This window comes from Dendrobates tinctorius, unplaced genomic scaffold (assembly GCF_039654945.1).
Source record: "Dendrobates tinctorius isolate UK_male_01 unplaced genomic scaffold, ASM3965494v1 ptg000237l, whole genome shotgun sequence".
Classification (NCBI taxonomy): Eukaryota; Metazoa; Chordata; class Amphibia; order Anura; family Dendrobatidae; genus Dendrobates; species Dendrobates tinctorius.
In genome coordinates, this window is record NW_027361904.1 from 243,501 (window position 1) to 269,797 (window position 26,297).

At 47.5% G+C, this 26,297-nt stretch overlaps 1 protein-coding gene across 3 annotated transcripts in view; it reads right to left on the reverse strand.

Annotated features, from left to right (window-relative positions):
- DDX4 (DEAD-box helicase 4) overlaps positions 1 to 26,297 on the reverse strand; it is a 140,405-nt gene that overhangs the window by 79,897 nt on the left and 34,211 nt on the right. For all 3 annotated transcript variants that reach the window (XM_073556650.1, XM_073556649.1, XM_073556648.1), the window contains exons 6-11: positions 21,543 to 21,599; positions 20,423 to 20,470; positions 19,814 to 19,855; positions 15,189 to 15,236; positions 5,520 to 5,591; positions 478 to 522 (exon numbers count right to left, since the gene is read on the reverse strand). In XM_073556650.1, the coding sequence (XP_073412751.1) occupies positions 478 to 522; positions 5,520 to 5,591; positions 15,189 to 15,236; positions 19,814 to 19,855; positions 20,423 to 20,470; positions 21,543 to 21,599 (312 nt within the window). The remainder of the gene's footprint in view (positions 1 to 477; positions 523 to 5,519; positions 5,592 to 15,188; positions 15,237 to 19,813; positions 19,856 to 20,422; positions 20,471 to 21,542; positions 21,600 to 26,297) is intronic.

The following is a 26,297-nucleotide window of genomic DNA, read 5'->3' on the forward strand; positions in this document are numbered from 1 at the left end:
GACCCCCAACCACGTGACGGGGGTCGGCGATGAGGTCATTTCCGGCCCGGAAGCCGGAAATGCTATTTAAATGCCCGCTGTCAGTTTTCACAGCGGGATTTAACTAGTTAATAGGTGCGGGTGGACAGCGATTCCGCTCGCGCCTATTGCAGGCACATGTCAGCTGTTCATAACAGCGGACATGTTCCGGCTTGGATGCGGGCTCAGTGCCGGAGCCCTCATCAAAGCAGGGGATATGTCTAATGACGAACTGTGCCCGTCATTGGACATTAAGGGGTTAAAACAAAAAAAATAAATAAAATAAAATTCTAAACATTAGTCTGGCAATGCCAAAACCTGAGAGATGCATGATCTATCCTTAACAGCAAACCAATCAGTATTCAGAAGAGGGAATTCTTATTATATGATGGTATAATGAACAAGAGGATTCAGTGGAAATTGAAGGATGAAGATTTTGGGAGGGGGGTAGACAATTACCTGTTCTTGCAAAATTTCTCTGGTTGTTTACATCGTCAGTGTCACCTAGAGTTTATCGAGACCAATAAAAGATTTAATGCAAACTAAATCTACAGGTAAGATTACATTTTATAGTTACACCTTAAGCAAAGGTTCTTCTTTCCCGCTTAATTGGGGTACACAGGTTACCATGGTTGTATGCTGTGGTCGCTAGGAGGCTGACACCATGCAAATAAGGGGGAAAAAAAAAAAAAATCGCTCCTCCTCAGCAGTATACACCCACCGACAGGCACAAGGCATCTCAGTCTTTGCTTAGTGTCTGTAGGAGGCGGACCTGGATCTAACACCAGATCCGCATTATTTTCTTTTACAGTCCCTGGTTCAGGTCCTGGAACGTATGCAGGATCTTTCGGCTGCCACCGATGCTCCGAACGCCTCCCACGGTGACTCGCACGCACCTGACCACAACCCTCAAGGACAGATCAGGGAAAAGATCTAGAAAGCAGACAGTCTAGTTCCTCATCCACTTCACTGGGACCCTCTGCAGCTTCCAGAGTGCCCCTCTCTACCTGTTCTCCCTCCTCAGATGCAGACGTTGGGTCGGATATAGCCTTAGTCAAGAGTCTGACTCAGAAGTAGATCAGGCTTCTGGAACGCAGGACATGGAGATAGCCTTATCTCGGCTATTCTTCAAACCCTCGAACTAAAGGAGGAGGAAGCGGCTGGTCAGGACGATTCCGTTTCATTCAAACGGGTTAAGCGTCCCTCCAGAACTTTTCCCAATCAGAGTTTGAGGCTACTACTTCTAAACATTGGGTGCATCCCGGCAAACGTTTTCCAGGCAGAAAGCATCTAGACATTCTGTACCCATTCAGTCCAGACCTTGTCAGCAAATGGTCCGAATCCCCTATTGTGGATCCGTCGGTGTCACGCTTATCCTCAAAAACAGTCCTGTCCATTCCTGATGCAGCGTCTCTCAAGGACGCTACGGACAGACTGAGGCTTTATCCAAATCGGCCTTCGAGGCAGCTGGCACGTCTCTCTGCCCTAATTTCACCTCCACTTGGGTGGCAAAAGCCATATTGGCCTGGGCCAAGATTCTTCACAGGGGCATCATGGCGGAAGCGCCTAAGAGGAGCTAGCAGATTTAGCAGACCAGATTGCTCATGCTGGTAAATCTCTTAAATGCCTCCTTAGATGCGCAACATTATTGCCATTCGACGCGTCCTTTGGTTAAAAGCATGGAACGCACATCCAGCCTTTAAAAAATCTCTCACTGGCCTTTCGTTCCAGACTCTTTGGGGCCCAAGCTGGACCAGATCATTTCAGACGCCACCAGGGACAAAAGCACATCCTTGCCTCAATCCAGACCCAGACATCCCTTCAATAGGAAAGGACCTCTGCCTTTTCGCCCTGTCTCATCCTCAGGAGGCTCCTCCCAGCAGGACCGTTTGTCCGCACAGGGGGAAAGGAAATCTTCCTTCAAACTTACTCCTCACTGGAGGCCTAAGGGCCGCCCCTCCAAGCCCCACAGTCACATTTTCTTCTGAATGACGGGTCACCCCCACCTGAACATCGTTCCAGGGTGGGAGGCAGGCTTCTTTTCAGTGACGTTTGGTTGTCAGAGGTAGACGACGCCTGGGTCAGAGAGATAGTTACCTTCGGCTACAAGATAGAATTTTCTTCGCCCCCAGGAAGACGTTTCTTCCTCTTACACCCTCCAAAACAGCCCTCTCTGGTCCAAGGGCTTCTCAAAGCCATCTCTCCCCTGCTAAGCTCAGGAGTGATTGTACCCGTTCCTTGGCATGAAAGGTTTTCAGGTTTCTACTCAAACCTGTTCGTAGTCCCGAAAAAAGACTGTTCCCTTCACCCGATCTTGGACCTCAAGCAGTTGAATCACCACCATCGGATTTGCCACTTTAGAATGGAGTCCTAGCGCTCAGTGATCGCCTCTATGGAGTCGGGGGAATATCTTTGCTCTGTGGACATTCAGGATGCTTACCTGCATGTTCCTGTACAGCAGAGGTTCCTTCGGTTTGCCATACAGGAGCACAATTACCAGTTCACGGCACTCCCGTTTGGCCTGGCGTCCGCCCACAGGGCCTTCACTATGTGTCTATGTGTTCTATGTGTCTGTGTCATTGTCATCCTACGTTCCAAAGGGATTCTCATAATTCCTTATCTCGACGATCTCCTGGTCAGGGGCCAGTCTCACCGTGACTGCGACCAGAGCCTCCAGATCACTCTGGACACGCTAGTCCGTCTTGGATGGATTATCAAAAAAGGAGAAGTCGACCCTGATCCCAACTCGGCGTCTAGTGTTCCGGGGCAAAGGAGAAGTTTGCATCTCTCCGACAGGGAATCAAAGCCCTAAAGCGCCAGTTCCTCTTCCCCTTCGGTTCAACATGAGAGTAGTGGGGAAGATAATCACCTCCATGGAAGCAGTGCCTTACTCCAAGTTCCACATCCACCCCTTCAGCTGGCCCTCCTGTCTACCTGGAACAGAAGTACACTTTCCCTGGATCATTCAGTTCTTCTACCTCTCAATGTGAGGCAGTCTCTCACTTGGTGGACGCTATCCGCCTCTGTCCTGCGCAGGAGGTCATTTCTCCCTCTCCGATGGCAGGTCATCACCACCGATGCCAGCCTTCAGGGTTGGAGAGCAGTCTTCCTCCATCTCACAGCGCAGGGTCACACTGGAGCGTTCAGGAAGCCCTCCTTCCAATCAATCTCTTGGGAGATCAGGGCAATCCTTGTCCTCCGCTGGCAGTCCCTCCTCGTGGGCAAGCCAGTCCACATTCAGTAGGACAATGGCACAGCCGTGGCTTACATAAACCACCAAGGCGGGACTCGCAGTAAGCAAATCATGGCAGAGGTAGCAAAGATTCTGCGTTGGGCGGAAAGCCATGTCCCCGCCATATCAGCCGTCCACATTCTAGGGGTGGACAACTGGAAAGCCGAGTTTGAGTCGTCAGGGGCTCGCGTCAGGCGAATGGTCTCTCAAACCAGCAGTCTTCAACTTGATTTGTCAGAGATGGGGCGTTCCGGATGTCGACCTAATGGCTTCTCGAACTAACCACAAGGTTCCCCAGTACGTAGCCAGGTCCCAGGACCCGATGGCCGTCGGTTGCGATGCACTTGTGATCCTGTGGTCCCAGAATCAGTTGCCTTATCTGTTTCCACCTATTCCCTTGATCCCAAGAGTCGTGGAAAAGATAAAGGCAGAAGGGGTCCCCGTTTTGTTAGTAGCTCCAGATTGGTATGCGGAGCTAGTGAACATGCTCTCGGACGTCCCCTGGAGGCTTCCAGAACGTCCAGATATTCTATCACAATGGCCCCTCTTCCTAAGGGACGCAAATTTTTCTCACAAGGTCACAGACCATGATTAGGGCAAGAAAACCGGCATCTTCACGCATCTATCACAGGTGTTGGAAAGCCTTCTTCCGTTGGTGTGAAGACAGTTTGTTTTCTATGGCATTTTCCCTTCCTTCCATCCTTGGTTTTCTACAAACAGGTCTCGACTCGGGCCTTTCCCTCAGTACCTTAAAGGGATAGGTGTCCGCTCTGTCTATTCTCTTCCAAAGGGATCTGGCATCACTTCCCCAGGTGAAGACCTTTCTTCAGGGCATCGCTCACATAGCGCCTCCTTTACCATTCACCGGTTGATCCATTGGATCTCAACCTTGTCCTGGGCGCCCTCCAGCGTGCGCCTTTTGAGCCTATTCAGGACATTTCTTTCTCTCTCCTTTCATGGAAAGTGGCCTTCCTGATCCCCATCACCTCTATTAGGAGGGTCTCAGAGTTAGCAGCGTTTTCCAGCCGTTCTCCTTTCCTGATTCTGCACCAGGATAAGGTGGTGCTCCAGCAGTTTCCTTTGCCAAAGGTAGTTTCTGCCTTTCACATCAACGAAGACATCGTCCTTCCTTCTCTGTGCCCTTCCCCAGCTCATCCCTTGGAAAGATCTCTCCACAAGCTGGATTTGGTCAGGGCTATTCGAGTCTAACTTTCTAGGACTGTTTCTTTTCGTCAGTCCGATTCCCTGTTTGTCTCTGAAGGTCGTCGAAAGGTGCTCCCAGCTTCTAAATCCACCATCGCTCATTGAATTCGTTCAGCGGTTCTGGAGGCGGCGGAGCACATTCAGGACAAACCGCCTTCTCCGGGGGCGAGGGCTCACTCTACCAGGGCTGTGGGAGCTTCCTGGGCCATTCATCACCTGGCTTTGGCTTTGCAAGTTTGCATAGCTGAAACCTGGTCGTCCCTTCACACTTTTGTGAGGTTTAACAAGGTGAATACTCATGCCAACTGCTGACGCCAGGCCTGGGTAGGAAGACACTGTAGGCGGTGGTTTCCCACCGGCCGACCCAAGTTCCCTTCTCTGCATACCTTTCTCACCCTTGCGAATGCTTTTGGACGTCCCATGGTACTGTGTCCCCCAATGAAGCGATAAAGGGATTTTTGGTACTTACCATAAAATCTTTCTTGGGAGTCTTCACTGGGGGACACAGTACCCTCCCTGAATGTTGTACAGTGTTGGCCATTGTGCAGTTTTGGGTTGGTACATAGGTTGAGTTTTTTCATACTTGCTCCTACTACTGCTTTAGCACCAACTGAGTTGACTTGTGCCTGTCGGTGTTATCTGCTGAGGAGCTATTTTCCTTATATGCATAGTGTCAGCCTCCTAGCGACAACAGCATACACCACCCATGGTAAACTGTGTCCCTCAATGAAGGCTCCAAGAAAGATTTTACGGTAAGTACCAAAAATCCCTCTTTATTACATGTGTAAATAAGGGCTCCTTGGCGAGGTCAAGGGTTCAGTGCACAGTTCAGCCGCCGCACATCATTGAAGCGCTTACACTGCCCGAACTTAATTCCTGGTCGTGCGACTGGACGTGCACTGTGCCACACTCATCCCTCTCCTGTCTGCAGAAAGCGGCCGCTGCAGACAGGAGAGAGGATGAAACATGTCTGGATCACAAGTTTTAGTTATAAAGCTGTAGCTTGTTCAGTTTTTTATTGTTTTGCAGTCTGAATTATGCCTATATATCGAGCCTATAAACCTACCTGAATGGTAAGACCCTCGGCCTCCTCTGCTTCCGCCTCTTCCTCTTGATCTAAAATTGTCATTGTTAAACCCTGCACACAAAAAAAAAAACTAAAATATGAAATTGCTCATTTCTGTGGAACAATTGATATTTCTGAGCCTTTTACTTCATATTTACAGCTAGTTTGCATAAATCTGCTTTGGATCAGACTTTCCCACTATTTACATCTGAAGCCTGCACTACAACCTGCCGTATCCATAGTCAGGCCCCATTTCACCAGAATTCTAGCACACAAATGTTTTATCATTTTTGCAAAGGCCTTCACTGTGCCAAAACCTTTGCAACTTTTAGGATTTTTTTTGTACCAGTTATTGACAGCTCCAACTTTTGAGCTTAGCTGGAGGAGGCATGGCAGAGTGCCAACAATTTTGTTGGGGGCATAAAGTATGACAAATTATATTCTGGCTAGAGATGGGCGAACCTGAACAGTAAAGTTCGGTGTCTGTACCAAACACCTACTCTGTTCGGGCACGGACACAGAACACTGACTTCACCAGGAAGTCTGTGATACTGTTCAGGCTCGGCACCCTGAACACCAGATTTTTATCGCCCTGCCATGTGCATGACAGCACAACAAACACCGCCTCTGATCGGCAGCAAAATCATCACCGCCGTTCAGACAGCAACAGTTGTCATGAGCAGGCAACTGTGATTGGAGGTAAAAAGTTTACCCGCTCCGGTCACTGGCGCCAGTTGATGGGAATAGTAGTAGGCCTATGCCTGCTGCCGCTAATAAAAGCGAGAGCAGGCGGCGGCTGATGGAGTAATCATTAGCCGATGTCTGTGCCCTAAAGGATTTAATAAAAAAAATAAATAAAGGTGTGGGTTCCTCTGTATATTCAATAATCAGCCAGATAAAAGACAGCTGTGGGCTGCAACTCTCAGCTGTCAGCTTTAGCAAGGCTGGTTATTAAGAATAGAGGAGTCGCAAACAAGTTCTTAAAAAAGGGAAAGACCCACTAGAATGTGGATCACACCAATCTCATTAGTAAATGTAGATTTTAAGATACAAAACAAAAATCCTAGCCACTAAACTTAAGAGTCATCCTAGTGTGAAGGGTTAAAACTAAAATCAGAGCTGAAGTTTCATTTCTCTGAAGGTTTCGTTTCTCCATTTTTGTTGCTGTAAGGTAAATTTTTGTAATTAGGATGAAAAAGTTCAGGCTGTCATGAAGCCAGACTGTTCCCATCAGGTGCAAGATAAGGGAACCTGGGGTGTAGAACTCTGAAGAATATGCCATTATATTACTTTCTATGCTATTTGGATACGGACATATATGCAGTTTCCGGTTTTCTTGCAATATTATTGGCTTATAAAGTAAAATGATGCTATTGGTAGTTGAGAACTTTGCATAATTAAGCAAAAGATTATTAAAGTGACTAAAATAAAGGGGACTAGTGATCTGTCTCAATCCTCCCGTACAGAGACCCTCGTCTCCGTGTGGTCATTCCCAGTTGCTACCAACGCCCTGTGAATTAATTTGGACATCACTGGCTCAACCGTGAAAGGTTAATTTAGTCCTCCCTCAATAGCTACCCCGACAATATCCCATATAGCTACAGGCACACATCTTCTCTTCCGCTGATTGGCATACTTAAGTCACAGGGACCACAAAGTCTCATCTCCACGCTATACACCCATCTACTATCTGCAAACATGGACTCTACTCCTTTGGCGGTTAGGGGAAAATGGCAGCTCTTGATTCCTAACATTTAGAAGGAGGACTGGGAGGAGATGCTGGAGTCCTCAATCAAGGTTTCCCTATCAGCCAACAACAAAATGACCCAATTATATACAATCCATCAAGCATATCTTACACCAGCTAAATTAGCAAAAATGGGCCGTTCTCAGTCCTCAGAATGCCCGAGGTGTCATGAGTTGGAGGCTGACTTCATACACATGATGTGGAGGTGTCCGGTAATACACACATTCTGGCAGGAGGTTACCACCTTCTTATCCCTAATAGCAATACCAATTCCGCTGGATCCCTTGATGTGACTGTTTGAGGTTATGGATGATAATTGGGACCACTATATTAAAATATTTATCCGAGAGATGCTATATTTGGCCAGGAAATTAGCTGCTCTGAGATGGATGGATAGTTTAATACCCAAAACAGATCCTGGGTAGAACTGGTCAATTTAGTGACTATATGAAAACACGGTCTATCAAAATAGAGGGTGCCCGGAGAAATTCAAAAAAAATATGGGACTTCTGGAACTTAACACCCATCACTATCTAAGACGTGCCTAAGAATATGGACGTGGGGGTGTGCCCAAACCACGTTTACAGGTGCGTCTGTTTTTCCAGCAGAAATGTTAATTTTTAGTTATTATGTAAATAGTAATTGGGTATCGATCTTTTTAAGTTTTAAAGTCGACGTTATATGTGATCCAGTAAACGTACGCTGAGATGACAAGTTACAATGAGTGGTTAGATGTGAATTAACCACAGTATAACATTGCTGGACGGTTAACGACCAAACATGGGACTGAATACTAGTAATTCAAACACTGCTGTTTTTAATTTTGTAAACCAGTGTAATAACAAAGTGTACTTCTGTTTATGGACATGGGAAATGTGTTTATTATCAATAAACCAAGTTAAAATAAAAAATAGGAGACCACAATCAGTTTTTTTTTATTTAAATAAAAAAAATGGCGTGAGATTCCCCCCCCAATATGACAGACAGCTGGAGGCTGGTATTCTTATAGATAGTACAGCACCGTGGAATCAGTGGCCCTATATAAATAATTAATAATAATAGAGATGAGTGAATTTTGGTCCCAAATCAGATTTTAACATGTTCGGGCCATATTCGAACACTATTCATGACAAATCTTTGTCTTATGATCGGTTCCGAACAAATTTAGCAATTTCATCTCCCACTGACTAATGACGTTCGGCTGTGTTGGACGAATATTGCAAAAATATTTGAATCTGATCGCAATCGGAACAGAAATCGCTCATCTCTACACATAGAGACCTCTCCGTTAAGCTATTGGCTTGATGTCACCAGACAATACAAAAGAGACATCAATCCCACAAATATGAACCTCACATGCCACAGCTACATTTACATAATTTTAAAAAGGCGTGGGGATCTTATTTTTCCTTGAAAACCAACCTTCCTAAAGCCAACAGCTGAAGGTTGCAGCCCGCACCTGTCAGCTTTACCTGGCTGTTAATCAAAAAATAGAATTAGTCTTACCGGTAATTCTGTTTCTAGGAACCTTCCACGACAGCCATATCGGAGGATGTCTCCCCGCCCTAATGGGGGACAGGAAATGCACAAGAGGTTAAATAACCCTCCCCTTCCTGCTACTAGTGTTTTTTCTGGACACACTAGCATGTATAGTTACCACCAAAGTGCAGGAATCATCCAATAAGAGTATCAGATAGGGAGGGAAATTAGTGCTGTCGTGGAAGGTTCCTAGAAACTGAATTACCAGTAAGATTAATTCTATTTTCTCTAGTCACCTTTCACGACAGCCATATCGGAGGAATACCAACAACTAATTTCTTAGGGAGGGACAACAGCCTGCAGAACACGTCTGCCAAACGTTAAATCCCTGTTGAAATTTAGTTTATAATGTCTGGTGAATGTATGGACATACGACCAGGTGGCGGCTCTGCATATCTGCTACGAAGATGTGTTCCCTCTTTCTGCCCATGATGTTAACATTGAACGAGCAGAGTGGGTTTTCAGATATGTAGGAGGAGGAACGTTCTGTGACGAGTAGGTGAGGCTGATCGCTTGCCTGATTCAATTCATGATTGTATTTATTGCCGCCTTTTCCTTCATTCCAACCAGAAAATTCAAATGAATGAAGAATTTTGGTCAGTCCTCCAATTCTGTCTGCTGGAGGTAGAAGAGAACTATTCTACGGACGTCAAGAGTGAGGAAGTTTCGTATTGGAGGGGTTTGTACAGAAGGAAGGCAATATCATGTCCTGGAACCTATGAAGGTTCGAGACTACCTTAGACATAAGGAGGGATCAAACCTTAGGATGATGCTATCCTCTGTGATGGTCAGGTATGGCACCTGCATTGAAAGGGCCTGTAATTCTTATATGCGCCTTGCGGTGGTGATAGTTACAAAAATAGTTTTTAGGGTTAATTTTCCCAGAGTCGTGGAAGACAGTGGCTCAAACGGTTCCCTGGTCAAGCCTTTGAGAACAAGGTTCATGTCCCTGGGGGGAATCGGACCACGGAGTCTGGGATGAATTCTAGTTGCTGAGGTCATGAATCGCCTGACCCATCGTTGGCTTCGCAAAATTAACTAAGAGCTGACACCTGAACCCTTAGTGTACTAGGAGTGAGCCCCAGAACTAAGCAGTCTTGAAGAAACTCTAAGATCTGTGCGATATTAGGATGGAAGGGGTTTGGGCACTTGAGAAACACCAAGATGAGAACTTCTTCCAAGCCTTCCCGAAATGGCGTTGGTTACGCTCAGCCTAGAATGGCCAGTGGCCCTGTAGAGATTGGATCACTTTCTCGGAAAGGCCTTTAGCTTTTAGAATTTCGGCTTCAGTAGCCAGGCCGCAAGGTTCATTCTGTGCGGGTCTGGGTGTAGTAGGAGACTGGCCCTTTGGGGCAGAAGTATTGGGGCTTCCTGAGCCAAGTTTCGTAGGGCTCCGTATCAGCACAGCTTCTCCATGGCCACATGGGAGCCACTAGGATTGTAGCGACTTGTTCTGCCCGTATTTTCTGCAGTGTTTTCGCTATCATGGGAATTGGAGGGAAGGCGTAAGCCAGATCGAACTGCCCCGGATGGGAGGAATCATCTACCTCCCCACGCTCCATCGGTGGGACTGAGGGAAAAACATGTTTCCACCTTCACGTTCTGACCGATGGCAAAAAGGTCCACATCGGGTTTTCCCCACCTTGACACCAGACACAAAAATACTGTTTGGTCTAGGCTCCACCCCAAAATGAACATCCTTTCTGCTGAAGAAGTCCGCCTGCTGATATGGACGGACGTTTCTCTCCCAAAGAAAAAACTCTTGCAGCCACCAATTTTTTTGGTTGAAGAATTTCGTGTCTCCTTGGTGTCGGATGTAGGACACTGTAGTCGCATTGTCCACGTACCTGCTTTCAACACTTCCTCTACAGCTTTCAGTTCTCTCACATTTGGGGAGCTGGTTCTGATGCCTGAGGTCCATACCCCCTGGAAGTGTGAATACTCCACTATAACACCCCAGACTCTGACTGGCGTCTGTGGTGATGATTTTCAGGGAGAGCTGATCCCAGCTGACGCCCCGCTGGAGGTTCTGGTAGTCCAGCCACCATAGGCGAGACACCTTCACCTGACCAGGAAGGGGTTCTCTTGGTCAGTATTCCGATACTTATTTGATCACCGGAGTACATAGGACTGAAGGGTCCGAGTATGTGCTTGAGCCCAGGAAACAGCTTGGATGCACGCTGTAAGTTAACCTGGGATGGACATTTGAGTCTCTCAGGGTTGGTGCTCTCTGGTCTCTGAACCTGGAGGTCCTCTGAACCAAGTCGAGTTGTTGTTCCTGTGTAAAAAAGATGTTCGCTTTCCTGATTCCAGGAGTATCCCTAAGAACTTCTTCCTTGAAGAAGGAAGGTCTGAATTCTCCAGGTTAGGGATCCAACCCAAGCACTGTAAAATCTCCAGGGAGTTTTCGACGTCCTGGTTCAGGCGAGATGTGGATGGAGCAATTATTAGAAGGTCGTCTAAGTAAGGGAAAGTGCAAATCCCCTGCTGGCAAATGAAGATCATTGCCTCTGTCATTATCTTGGTAAACACTCGAGGGGCTGATGACACCCCGAACGGCAAGACATTGAACTGGTAGTGGTTGACCTGGGGACCCCGGGACCTGAGGAATTCCCCGTCTGATGAAACGGGACGTGAAAGAAAGCGTCCCCTCAATCCATTGTGGAAAATCACACAAATTTGTCCTACGAGGGGGATTGTTAAATGCATGACCCGTGATTGCAGGCTGGTTTCCCATTCTGGACCCAGCCCAGCCCCAAGCTGGCCAGCGGCCGCCACCAGACTGCAGTCACGCTCAGCCTAGAATGGCTGGTGGCCTGACTTGACCGACTCCATCTTCTGTACTTTACCACTTGGTTCAAGGGTTTAAGTTTATTATGACCCTGTCTGAGGGTTTACACATACAGAGAGGCAAGTCTGTTGTGGAACTGAGGAGATCGTTCCTGACGGGAGCAGTCAAGTACAGCCTACAAGCTTGCAGAAGTGTGATGTCTGATAGCAAGGATTTTTTGGAGGTGCGCCTGCAGAGACGTCACTCTTAGGCATTGAGGGGGAGGACTCTCGAACCTCAATCTCAGTCTATCGCAAATGGTGCAAATAACCCATTAGTTTGATATGGATTGCAACGATCTATGCAATTCGATAGTCGGCTCCTGACCAGAGAACAGTCATTGTGAAAATTGCAAACTGTCGTTGTATTGATCACTACGCTGTAGTGATCAGTACGTTGCAGTTACCAGTACGTTCCTCGCTGTTGTTGGGGGCAAGAATATTCTGCCCTTACCTCCTTTAGGATAACTCCACCGGCCCTTTCTTGCGCTTCTCTGAATTCTCTCTGGGAGGAATCTGGTCCGGAATAAGCCTTAAGATGCTTAACGGCAGTTCTGGAGGCGACTTTTTATCAGTGGCTTCCTCTGGGATATCATCCAGAGCTGAGCCAAGTAATAATTTCCCTGAAAGAGAATCGTAAAGTCTCCTCCCCAAGATTTCAGCCACAGATGGCTGAGTTGGGAGAGGACCGCAGATTTTGCTGCTACCCGGACAGACTTAGTGGAAGCATCCACTAGGAACCCTGTCGCTTTGTAATAGGGGAATGAGTCAAGGGTTTCTTCCCCGGACCTGTCCATGGCCCACTGGCTAGACGTCCCCCGAGTGAGGTGATCCTCCAGCGTACGCAACCAGCGGAACAGGGAAGCAGGGTTGTGGAGGCATCCCATGATTTCCTAAGCAAGCTCGCCATTGAGAGTTGCCCTCAAATGGAAGAGCCGCTCTTTTAGATACCCTGGACTCCGCACGTCCACTTTATGGATTTCCTATAAGGAGCAATTTCCCTCCAAGGGACTAATTCCGCAGGAATCATCCGGTAGAACATCAGGTAGGGAGGGAAATTAGTGATGTCGTGGAAGGTTCCTAGAAACCAAATTACCGGTAAGACTAATTCTATTTTCTCTAGTCACCTTCCACGACAGCAGTATCTGAGAAATACCAACAACTAATTTATTAGGGAGGGACAACAGCCTGCAGAACACGTCTGCCAAACGTTAAATCCCTGTTGAAATTTAGTCTATAGTGTATGGTGAATGTGTGGACAGACGAAGAGGTGGCGGCTCTGCATATCTGCTCTGTAGATGCGTCCCCTCTTCGTGCCCACGATGTTGCTACGGAACGAGTAGAGTGGGCTTTTAATGATGCAGGAGGGGAAATGTTCTGTGACGAGTAGGCGAGGCTGATCGCTTGCTTGATCCAATTGGCGATTGTATTTTTTGCCGCCTTTTATCCTCTATTTCGGCCTGAAATCTGAACGAATAGGTTCTGATCAACCCTCCAACTTTCCGTCTGCTGTAGGTAGAAGAGTACTCTGCGTACGTCGAGGGTATGGAACCCTTCTTTCGCGTTGGAGGGATTTGGACAGAAGGCGGGTAATACGATGTCCTGGCTCTTATGAAAATTCGAGACTACCTTAGGCATAAAGGAGGGATCTAATCTTAGGATGATGCTATCTTCCATGATGGTTAAATATGGCTCCTGTATCGAAAGGGCCTGTAGCACTCCTATGCGCCTTGCGGTAGTGATTGCTACCAGGAACACTGTTTTTAGTGTCAAGTTTTTCAGAGTCGTGGAAGCCAGAGGTTTAAATGGTTCGGCAGTCAGGCTTTTGAGGACCAGGTTCAAATCCCAGGGGGGAATCTGGCTACGGAGTCTGGGACGGATCCTAGACGCCGAGGTCATGAACAGTTTAATCCATCGATGGCTTGCCAAGTCCTGATCGTAGAATGAGCTACGGGCTGACACTTGTACCTTTGAAGGTACTGGGTGTGAGGCCCAGATCTAGGCCATCCTGGAGGAACTCTAAGATCTGTGCAATCTTGGGACGGAAGGGATCTGGAAGATTTGGGGAGCACCAGGACGAGAACCTCTTCCAAACTTTCCGGAAGTCCGGTAACTGCAGGCCGCGAGTGCGTTCCACACAGGTGGGAGGCAAACCGGAAGTTCGGCGCCGGTCCCGACGCCACTTCCGGTGTGCACGTGCACGCAGTCACGGCACATGCCGCATGGGGAGGACGACGCCGGAGAGCTCCAGGAGGACCCCGGCCGCACAGCACCGCCCCGCTTTACCCCACTGAGGGAGCGCAGGAGGGGCGGGCAAGGGTCCCGAGTACCACCGAAGTGGAGACGGGAGCAGCCTTCCCACAGAGGAGAGCAGAGCCCCCGACTAAAGTTGAGCGAAACAGATCGGTCTGATTCAAAAGTCGCCGACTTTCGCCAAAGTCGGGTTTCATGAAACGAAACCCAACCAGTGTGAAGTCGGCCATGCGGTCGGTAACCCAAGCGCCAAAGTCGGGTTTCGCCGAATGCTTGTACGTGACTTTTTTCAGCCAATGAGAGAAGCGGAGCGTAGCAGGAGCGCAGCTGGAGTGGGAGAAAGAGAGAGAGGTAGAGAGAAATTTCACCGCCTCTAGGGTTAAAATTCATGCCAGGTGTGTTTACAGTCCTCCACTCACTGCTGACTTTTCTCCTCATTGACTTGCATTGGGTTTCATGTTTCACGACTTTTCCCTATAGTCGGCCGATTTTGTTCGACTCGACTTTTGAGAAAGTCGGGTTTCATGAAACCTGACTCCCCTAAAAAAGGCAAAGTCGCTCATCTCTACCCCTGACCATTGGCTGCCCGATGGGCAAAGGTATTCTGATGTTGTAGTGCCTCCGGTCGCCAGCCACGGCAGCACTATCAGGACCTCATCATGCCCCATAGGGGACAGGAAAAACACTGGTGGTAGCAGGAAGGGGAGGGTTATTTCACCTTCTTGTGCATTTCCTGTCCCCCATTAGGGTGGGGAGACATCCTCCGATATGGCTGTCGTGGAAGGTGACTAGAGAAATACAGGGTAACCCACGCTGGTTTCTTTCCCTTTTAATTGTTTATTTAGAGCGCAGGTTGATGAATAACTCCCATCAGTTGCCACCTGCTCTCACTGTTGACAACGTGGGAACCACAGCTGTCTGAACGGCAGTAATGATTTTGCGGCGATTTCATGCACATCACAGTGTAGCAAACAAATGTTAGGGCCCACGTTCAACTGAATGGGGTCGGGTACTGTGCTGGCAAATTTAAGCTTTCACAAATATTTAAACTGCCACAAAAAAAAAAAAATAGTATTGCTGCATCCATAAAAGTATGCGCTATCAAATATAAAAATTAACCAATGTCGTAAACAAACAAAAAAAACAAGAAAAGACTAAAAACCAGAGCTCCCACTTGGCTCCATTTCATGGGGAAAGAAAAAGGTTATGGTCTTATAAAAAGAATAAGGGGGGAAAAATTGCAAACGTTGAAATTAAGAGGATTAAACACATTGATAAATCGGCTTTCAGACGTTTCTCACCGCCTCTTGAAGGTCGAGATTGGTCATTGTTTTGATCGTTGCCAAACCCTGTGGGGCAACAGACAATTTAGTTTCCTGATCAGACGGACGCAGAGTCCTCTCAGTAAACACAAACTGGACACATTGCTCCACTAAAACCACACCATTTATCTCCGGACACTTCTCCAATCAAGGCAACAAAAACGGAGATTAGACGTACCGGTAATGTTATTTCCAGGAGTCCATCCTGACAGCACCATGGGGTTGTCCTTTCATCCTTACAGGGACAGGAAATGCACGAGAGGTTAAAGGTCCCCTCCCATACCCACACTCCATTGAGTTTTCCAAGTACCACACCAGTATGGATGCAATTAAAATTTATTGAGATTTAGTACAAGCATGACACCAATACAAATCATAGGGAGGGAACTACCAGTGCTGTCAGGAAGGACTCCTGGAAATAACATTACCGGTAGGTCTAATCTCCGTTTTCCAGGACGTCCTATCCTGACAGCACCATGGGGAATACCAAAGTAAGAATTCGCTTAGGGTGGGACTACTGCTTGTAGCACTCTACGACCGAAGGTCGACTGGCTAGCTGTTAAGAGTGTCCAACTTATAATGTCTACAGAAAATGTTTGGTGTAGACCAGGTGGCGGCCCTGCATATTTGCTCCACTGAGGCTCCCGCCCTCTCTGCCCATGATGCCGCTATCGCCCTGGTGGAATTGGCTCTAAGCCCTTCAGGTATAGGTAACCCTTCGGCCTCGTACGCTGAGGTGATAATTGATGTTATCCACCTTGCCAGGGTATGTGTGGCTGTGCTTCTATCCTTATTTTTACCACCGTACTGTATAAATAGTTTTGTGTCCTGTTGCCAATCTCTGGTGACTTCTAAGTAGCGGGTGACTGCACGTCTAACATCCAGTGAGTGAAACAGTTTTTCTTTATCATTCTTTGGAGCTGGACAGAATGAGGGTAGGATTATCTCCTGGTTTAGATTCTGAGGAGACACTACCTTAGGGAGGAACCCTGGGTCTAGTTTAAGTATTATGCGGTCCTCGAAGATCTGAATGTAGGGGTTCTGGACTGAGGGGGCCTGGATCTCGCCTAATCGTTTGGCTGAGGTGATAGCTACCAAAAATACGTTTTTTTGTGTGAGCTTTGAGAGGTCTATCTCGGATATTGGCTCATAAGGGGGCCTATGCAGAGTGTCGAGTACCAGATTTAGGTCACACGGGGGGGGACAGTTTTCTTAATGTGGGCCTTAATCTCTGGGTGGCTTTTGTAAACCGTGCGATCCATGGATGGGAGGATAGGGAGAAATTGAAGAAAATACTTAAAGCCGCTATCTGGACTTTCAGTGTGCTCGGGGTCAGGCCCTTAACAAATCCTGCCTGTAGAAGTCCAGGATCTGAGGGATATTTGGCCGAGACAGGTCTAAGGGGGTACTACCACTTTCTGAGCAGAACCTCTTACAGATCTTACAATATATCGCCCTTGTAAAAGGCTTACGGCTGGCCTGCAATGTGGAGATCACTTGGTCAGAGAGGCCTCTGGACTTTAGGATGTCCCTCTCAGGATCCATGCTGCTAGTTGTAGGTTTCCTGGGTTTGGGTGTAGAACTGGGCCCTGGGAAAGTAGGTCCGACGTCGTTGGTAGATGGAGTGGCCCCTTCTTAGCCATCTTCTTGAGGAGGGGAAACCAACTCCGCCTGGGCCAAAAGGGTACGATTAGCATCACCCGAGCTCCCTCCACCTGGATCTTTCTGAGAACCCTCGGTATTATGGCGATAGGGGGAAACCCGTATAGCAGTCCCCATCTCCAACTCTGGTTCAGGGCATTGACTTTTTCTGGATGGTCGGCCGGATTGAGGGAGTAGAATCTTTAGCTTGGTGTTTTTTCTTGTTGCAAAGAGGTCCAGTTGGGGTGTCCCCCAGCGATGGCACAAATCCACGAAGATCTCTTCTTTTAGTTCCCACTCGGTGGCTCGGACTTCCTGTCTGCTCAGATAGTCGGCTGTACTGTTTTGGGAGCCTTCTAGGTGTACTGCTGACAGGGAACGAGAGTTGTTCTCTGCCCAGGTGAGGATGCGAGCTGCTAGATCCTGAGCTTCCCATGCCATGGGCCCCCCTGGTGGCGTAGGAAGGCTACTGTGGTCACGTTGCCCGACATGATCTTTATATGTTGGTTCTGTAGGCTCGAATTGTTTCTCTTCAGCGTTTCCCAAACTGCTCGCAGTTCTCGGTAGTTTGAGGACTGTAAGCTGATGTTTTTGGGCCATGTTCCTTGTAAGTATCTTCCCAATAGGTGGGCTCCCCATCCTTCTCTGCTGGCACCCGTGGTGATGGTCACATGGAGACAGGATCCAAGGAACCCCTTTGGCTGATATTTCTGTGGTTGAGCCACCATTTCAGAGATGATCTCAAAGCTGGAGATGGTCGAATCTTCTTGTCCAGCGAGGACTGCCGTCTGTCCCATCTTGTCAGGATCTCCCTCTGCAGGATTCTTGTGTGAGCCTGGCTCCACATAACGCAGGGTATGCATGCCGTTAGGGTGCCCAGGATCTTCATCGCGGTTCTTATTGATATCTGGTCTCGACCGAGCTGACGAACTTTGTCCATGATGGGTTTCCTCTTCCCTTTCGGCAAGAATGAGACTCTTCTTTTGGAGTCCAACATGACTCCCAGGAATTTCTTCTGGGTACTGGGCTGCAGGTCCGATTTTTCTTTGTTCAGGATCCAACCTAGGCTCTCGAGCATGCAGATTACTGAGAGTTGTTCTTTTAACTACGACGCTGAACGGGATATTACCAAGAAGTCGTCTAAGTATGGCACAATGATTATGCCCTCCTGTCTTAAATGTGCTACGACTTCGGCGACCAGTTTAGTAAAAACTCGAGGTGCTGATGCCAAGCCGAACGGAAGAGCCTGAAACTGAAAGTGGTAGTACCTGCTTCTTTTTTTAGTGCAAAGCGTAGGAACCTCTAAGACTGAGGATGGCTGGGAACGTGATAATACGTGCTCTTTAGGTCTATAGTGCACATCGCAGCATTCTGGTCTATTAGCGGGATGGTGGTTTTCAGGGACTCCATTCGGAATCTCATGTACCGAACCCATTGATGGTTTTAAATTTATAATGGTTCGGCTTTCCCCCCCAGACGGTTTCTTTTTATTGTGAAGTGAGTTGAATAGTGGCCCTGACCTCTCTACTTCTGGAACCGGAACCACTACTTCTGTTTTTAACAGGTCTCTTATGTCTGCCCATATAGGATCTATTAGGGCTCTGGAACGGGGTTTTGTAACCACGAATCATGCTGGGGGGGGTTTTTGTAAACTCGAGGGTATAGCCCTGGGAGATCGCACTGAGAACCTATGGGTTTTGGGAGATGAGTTGCCATGCCTCCGCAAAGTGTCTGAGGTGCCCCCCTACAGGTATGGCGTCATTGTCTCCTGCTTCTGGAACTTTGTCCGGAGCGAGACGGGGGAGCCCTACTTTTTCCCCCCTTCGTGTACTCCCAGCGAGATGATTTCCCTTTCCCTCTATATTCCTGCCTCTGGTAAGGACGGGATCTTTGAAAGGGAAACTGCCTTTTTGGTTTTTCCTCCAGAAACCCTCTTGTCGTCCGAGGCATTCTGTAGAATCTTAGCTAAGGCCGGCCCAAATACCTTCCCGCCTGAGAAGGGTATGGAACATGATTTATCTTTTATCTGGTAGTCCCCCGACTAGGTTTTCATCCATATGGCTCGGCGAGCCGCAATGGATTAGGAGTTATTCCTGGCCGCAAACCGTACGGATTCGGCAGAAGCGTCCGCCAGAAAACCAGTCGCGATCTTTAACAGGGGAATGCTCTCTAGGATATCACACCTAGGGGTTTTCTCTTAACTGCTGCTCTAAATGGTCGATCCATAGATGCATGGATCTGGCGACTGATGTGGTGGCTATGTTTGCTTTCATCACCGCCACTGAGACCTCCCAAGCTCTTTTTAAGAGCACGTCGGCTTTTTGTCCATGGGTTCTTTGAGACTTGAAGAATCTTCGAAGGGAATTTAAGTCTTTTTTGACACCTTGGCCACCGGGGAATCGATCTTAGGAACTTCGTCCCAAGTGTTGATGTCCTCCTGGTTAAATGGAAGTCGCAGCTTAAAGTCTCGAGGCACAATCAGTCTTTTCTTGGCATCTTCCCATTCTTCCAGGATCATTGCCCGGATATGGTCATTAACTGGGAAGACCTGACCAGGCATCCTCTCGCGGGAGCCGCGCTGGGGGAAAGCGGTATCGAGTCCCGAAGCGACGCTCCACAGGACCGCCGGCGGAGAACCCCCCTTAGGGGGGTGCCACCCTGCACCGTCCGACTGGAGAAGTTGAAGTTAGGACCCCGAACCTCCTGGCCCCGGTAAGCTAGCTGGATGCCGCAGCTGTGGCACTCTCGTGCCTGTCCTTACAGGGACAGGAAAAACACTGGAGTGTGGGTATGGGAGGGGACCTTTAACCTCTCGTGCATTTCCTGTCCATGTAAGGATGAAAGGACAACCCCATGGTGCTATCAGGATAGGACGTCCTGGAAACTTACATTAAACAAAGGAAGTCGGGACATTGTGCACCCACATAAGGCTTTAAGACCGAACTCAAATGAAATGTCTTTACCTGAAAACCTCGGTCGTTCCTGACTATCAGATGAATCAAATCCTACAACAGCAAAGGAAAAATCAGTGCATACAAGAAACTGGTCACACATGGAAGCTGACCCAGATATTAGCATGTACTCAGCCGCTCTGCAGGGATGCGAAGAAATAAATTCTACAAAAAAAATTTATTACATTTTTCTCATTGAATACATTAGGAGACAGGACCGTGGGGCCAACAGGAGGCTCGACAAACAGAAAAAAAAGAAGCTTGGGCTCCGACTGGAGGGAGTGGTGTCCCCTAATATTTTTATAAGGAAGAGTACAAAAATCCAATTTTCTCGTTAACAGCATTGAGGGACATACAACATTTCCAGGACAGACAATGGGTGGGGAGTAACATGACCATGCAGACCTCCTAGCACACAGCGTGCTGCATGGTGACTGAGTGATGGGGATGACTACATAGTCACATGCACAGCAAAACTTCATGGACTGGCACAAGTTCACACCCGTACTCAGAGCACACGCTTTTCTGCGGAGTCCCCGATGGTAATTTCCAAGCCACTAAGTAGACCCAGGTCTTATATACTCTAGAAAATATCACCTCAGAAACAACTTTTTTTTTTACCTCTATTAAAAGTGTTACTGTTTCTTCCTCTTCCGCCATCTGAACGACCTATGAAATTTAAGGTAAAATTTACTTTGTTATAAAATTTGAAGCACAAACTTTGATTAGTTGTATCTCCCATGCTCCCAGAGGCAACAATGTCTGATTTTTTTCTGTCACCAGATCAGAGACCTGGGGTTGGATGCAGCAGTCAGATGACTAAAGGCCCTTTTACATTTAGCGATGCACCAGCGATCCAACCAGCGATCCGACCCGGTCAGGATCGCTGGTGCATCGCTAAATGATCGCTAGTGAGCTTTCATACAGAAAGATCTCACAGCGATGCAGCAGCGACGCAGCGCACGATACTTACCATTCACACACAGCGATCCTGCGTCCTCCGGCCCGCGTCCAGCGTCGCTCGTCGTCACAGCAGGAAGTCTCAGCAGGAAGCGCCCGACGAGAAATGGAGCCGGACATTCTCGCGCGATCAGCGATGGACAGCGGGGAGCCGGTCGCTGGTAAGTATCACACATAGCGATATCGCTAGCAATATCGCTATAACGTCACAAAACCAGTGACGTTTTAGCGATATTGCTAGCGATATCGCTTAGTGTAAAACCCCCTTTACGGTCATTAGAAGACTCTTGGATGACGACATCACAGGTCCAGTTACCTGACCGCTGCAGATAATCGAGGCCTCAGCAGTGAAGTGACCACAGAAAAGAACGTCACAGGGTTCTGTCTGGATAAAAACAGGAGGCCTCGGAGATCACTGTGCACTGCACAGTCACGTGAGCAGGTCAGCCCGAGGCCTAATCATGGTCGGAGGGGCGGTTCGCACCAGCAGAACGAAGGAGGGGATAACTGGTGGGCAGCAAGTGCAACTGGACCTTAGTTTTGAGGTATTCATGTTATATAAAATCTGGGGCATCATAAGGGGATATTCAATTCGTAGAGAATAACTCGGCTGAGAATGACCCAGTAAAATCTACCCAATTTGTCTAAATCAAATTTTGTCAGATGCGCTTATCTCTAGTTATCTATCCTGCGACTAGGCGATAACGTCTTTTGATTGGACAATCCCTTGCATTATTAATCCCTGTGTGAATTCAGCGTACAAAACAGATTTTGCATTCACCTCTTTGCCAACCAAAACCTCTTCCAGACGATTCGTAGTTTTGATTGAAATTATCGTCTAAAATAGAAAACGAGTAATAAAAAAAATGTTAAGTACTCATCTGCTGTAACAGTGCATGCAAGTGAAGCAATATTAAATACTCAATGTATTAATGGCAAATATTAAAACGTTTGTAGTTAGTATACGAGAGCATTAGTGTCTGCATAAACGAAAAAAAAAATTCCATTAAAAGAATCGTAAAAATTCCCCTAAAAAATAGTTTGCATCATGTGGTTTGAGTCCTTCCTTTTTTAAAGTTACACACTGCATCGGTGATTACATATGTGGTCCCACAGAGGATGAATGGAGAGGAGGAATGCACGCTCTTCCTCCCTTGATCGGCGCAGACCCTTATAATCAGAAGGCTCTCTCCTTATCCCATGCCGAGGGTGCACCGGCAGGTTCATAGTGTTAGAAAAGCTGAATGGCTGCCATACTGAAAACACGGTTCCCAGCCATACAGATGTGCCAGCTCATAGCACTGTGAGAATTGGATGAAAGCAAGTCCCAGTACTTAGAATGAAAGCTGGCAAGCTCCCAGGACTAATTAAGTTCATTTTCACAGTGGAGCCGAGCTTTCAGTGCAGCCTCCGAGCACCTTTCTATATCCAGGATAATAGCATTATTTGATGTGACAGCTTTTTAAATAAGTGGACTCCTCAGCTGACTACACCAGCTTACTGGCATAACATACTCACCTACCCTTGCTTTACAGCCTGCAATGATAGCACACCCATTTCCTGTATGAAACAGTTATGAAGCATTTTACCTATGCCAACAACCACCTTTCAACTCTGACCACCTCAGTAAGAGAATCAGACAAACCAGCTTTTCCGCACCAACAAGGCAATTTGCAGCAAAGGACCAAACAGCCTTGAGCAACTTCATAGTCTTAAGGTACTGTCACACTTAGCGATGCACCAGCGATCCCGACCAGCGATATGACACGGTCAGGATCGCTGGTGCATCGCTAAGTGGTCGCTAGTGAGCTGCCACACAGGCAGATCTCAACAGCGACATCGCAGGGGTCGCTACTTACCTGTCAGACGAGGCGATCCTGACGTCCTCCCGCCCGCGTCCACGCGTCGCTCGTCTCCACAGCAGGAAGCCCCAGCAGGACGCGGACGACGAGAAACGGTCCAGGACGTTCTCGCGCGATCAGCGATAACCAGTGGAGGAGCGGTCGGAGGTAAGTATCAGACATAGCGATATCGCTAGCAATATCGTTATAACGTCACAAAAACCAGTCACATTATAGCGATATTGCTAGCGATATCGCTTAGTGTGACAGGCCCTTTAGGCTCCGTTCCTCCCACTATGTATTTGATATCTCACTCCCCCCCTTGTCTGAGGCTTAACCACCACCAGAATCGGACCACCACTCAGACTGAAGCGAACCTGGACTGTCACATCCTCGCCTCTTCGAGGTGGACCCCCATCTTCCGGTTATCCATAACCACGACTCATGCTTGAGTGCCACTTCTCTCCAGGATTCCATGGTCAAACATGCGCAATCCTTGGTCAAGTCTGCCCTTGTGGGCAAAGTTGCAAGGCTGGTGTTTGTGCTCTGTTTTCACCCGCCACTTGGGTTGCCAAGGCTGCTACTGACTGGCATCAGCACCTGGGCATCTTTTCTGGGGCTCTTAATTGTACTATTGAACCTCACAGAGCAGATTTTCCACGCAGGTAATTATCTCTGCTTTGTCTCGTGGCTGCTGACTGTTCAGGCTTCGGTCCACATTGGGATGATCTGTTGTGTTCTTGGCTCCAGTCGTGGTACACAGTCGCATATTCAAAGGATTTATTAACCTTCCTTTTCAGGACAAAGATCATGTCAAGATGCCAGAAGAGCACTCTGCTTCCACACTCCGGTCCAATCGTCCAGCTAGCAGACAGACCACATCACTTTTTTTTTTTAATTTGTTTATTAAATAAAGATGTATAGATTTTGTAAATAACCAATGCAATGTATACACGATCATCATAATAGAGTCATATGTTAACGTTTGTATATATAGACTTGGCACACACCAAAGGTTTCTGATACAGAAAGGTGATTTTAATATAACAGTACATACATACACAGACGTTTCGGTCTAGGACCTTCATCAATGTACGATATATTGTACTGTGAGGTTCTTAGTGACTGGGCTTAGTGAGATAGACCAATCCTGTGAGGAGGCACATGAAGCCGTCCCACTGCGTGGTGGTATGTGGAGTGTGGACGCGGTATCCGCCGCGAATCCCAAGCGCTTGGGATAATACCCAATGCGACCTTAGCTTCAGGGCAGTAAGATCGTACTATAAAGGTCCTACAACAGACCCCAGCGTGCGATCCGCTGAAGTGTGCTGTCAGCAAACTGCCGTGGAGACCCCGGCCCCAGTCCCAAGCAGCCGAGAGGTGATTAGAGTGGTGAATGTAAACAAGATGGCGGGGGCCAGCGGGCAGCGTATAACTTCAATGAGGGAGCACGGGGCTCATTTCTCAGAGCTCACACCGTACCCAACCTCCTGTGTACCTTTGAGTCCTGTGCTCTGTCCAACCCACCGCACCTGAGGTGAAGTCTTCTAGGCTGCGTCTCAGTTTCAGAGCATGCAGTAGAAAACGGCCCCCGGGATCTGCCCTGACCGGAGCCGCACCTCCTCGGAAGCCAGAGGTTCCACGGAGCCAAGGGAGTGCACAGTATTATCAAGGTAGGTCTTTCAGGTGATATAAAGGCAGGATTTGAGTCAGGATCATAGGAGCTCTGCCTAAGCACATCCTCAGCATCGCCACGCCCCCCCCCCACACCCCAAATCACTGTATTTTTCACCAATTCTCTTCCATCTGCCAAGAGTGGACTCCGGATCTCAAAAGATGAAGAGATCGTACGACAAGCCCAATATGATTTGCTGTGTGGGTGCAAGGATTGAAACTTCTTCCATTTCCAGGGGCAATAAGTTTCCCTCAGCATTACAAAACACTCCTACAACCAGGAAGCTTTTTCGGGTGGGATGCTAATCTTAATTTCTGGTACACGTGGACGTCGCCATAGAGACACTTGGATAAGAGTTTGTCTCCTCCAGATACTTGAATGAATTCTATGATCTTGTCCTCTTTGTCTTGCATTTCCAGCCCATCTACTCACTTAATCAGAGATTATTGTTCTAGCTCCTGTACAAAGGCACTTAAGATTTTTATGCAAACCTCTTCATATCAAAAAAGGATGGTTTGGTGAATCCTGGACCTGAACAAACAGGTCCGACCACACTGCTGCAAAATGTTGTCTTCTTTCAATCAGAGATTTCATGGAACAGTTCTATACGCTGGATATTCACGACAACTATGCCATCCTGTGCATGTATCAACTCAGGTTTTTCTTTGTTTCAATCAATAACTTCTAGTTGGGGCTCTCCCTTTTGGGCTCGTTACGACCCAAGCGTGTTAACAAAGATCAAGGCTGCCATTATGGTCCTCTTGTGCCAGGGAACGCGACGCCTCCTACCTGGACAACATTCTTATTAAAATTAAATCAGTTCAAACGTAGATGTTTTCTCCAATACAATATTTCTAGTTGCCGAACCGGAATATATTTCCCGACCCCATTTCACCTCCGATTCTGCATGAGCATTTTGGGCAATGGTTACTGCCAGAGACTATTGTCTTTGCACATTTTCCATAATATTCCACTACAACATACTCCTGTCTTATTGGGACAAAACTATTCTTCATGGATTGTCCAATTATCCTACTCAACGTCAAGTAGTGTCTGCTGGTGGATTCCTTCCTTCACCGCCATTTTTTTCCTTTTCATTGACAGATTATGATACGGATGCCAGTTACCTAGTTGGGAAGAATCACAAAGCCTTCAACATCCTGGAGCTCAGGGTCATTTGTCTGATTTTTTTTCCCATTCGTAGGAGAGCTGACAGGTCTACCTGTCCGAATCCAGTCCTACAATGCTACCACTGTGGCCTAACAACCAGAATTGAACAAACTCATTTTTCCATACCAGAGATCTTTTGGATTCTTGCCACCGCAGAATAAAGAATTTAATGCAATGTTAGCAGTAGATATACCCGCAGTGGACTACTGGGCATGAGTTTCCTAAGCTACAAAAGGAAGAGAAAGCAATCTTTCACCTGGACATTTTCCTCCAGATTTGTCTCCGGTGGGGCACTCCAGACATTGATCTGACGCTAGTCAGACAGAACCAAATGTCTCAAAAAGATCTAGTCTGAAAGGGTTCCCAGTCATCCTTGTGGCTCAGGACTACTAACCCAGAAGATCTTGGATGCAGAAGTTATCAATTTTCTCAAAGACACTCCGTGTAGACTGCTGGATTATCCAGACCTGGGTACAGGGGTCCCCCCCCATCCATATTCACGGTCGTTCACTATCGACTTGGCTATTAAATGGAGAGTTCTTAATTCTTCAGTTCTCTGTTGAGGTTGTTCTATGATTCAAGCACTACTGCCCACTTCCTTACACTCCCATCATCCTACTTCAAAGACCATTTTCATATTTGTGTATTAAATTTTTCTATTACACCCTTCTCTTTCCCAAATCTTCTTGTCCCAGTTGGGTCAAGTCCGGCTTAGCTCTCAATTCCTTCAAGAGATATTTTTCTGCCCAGTCTACTCCTTTTCAGAAGAATCTGGCTTAACTCTGGAACGCTTTAACAGATCCCACTGATTCTGAGATTGTTAGTGGTTAAATTTCTTCAATATGACCTG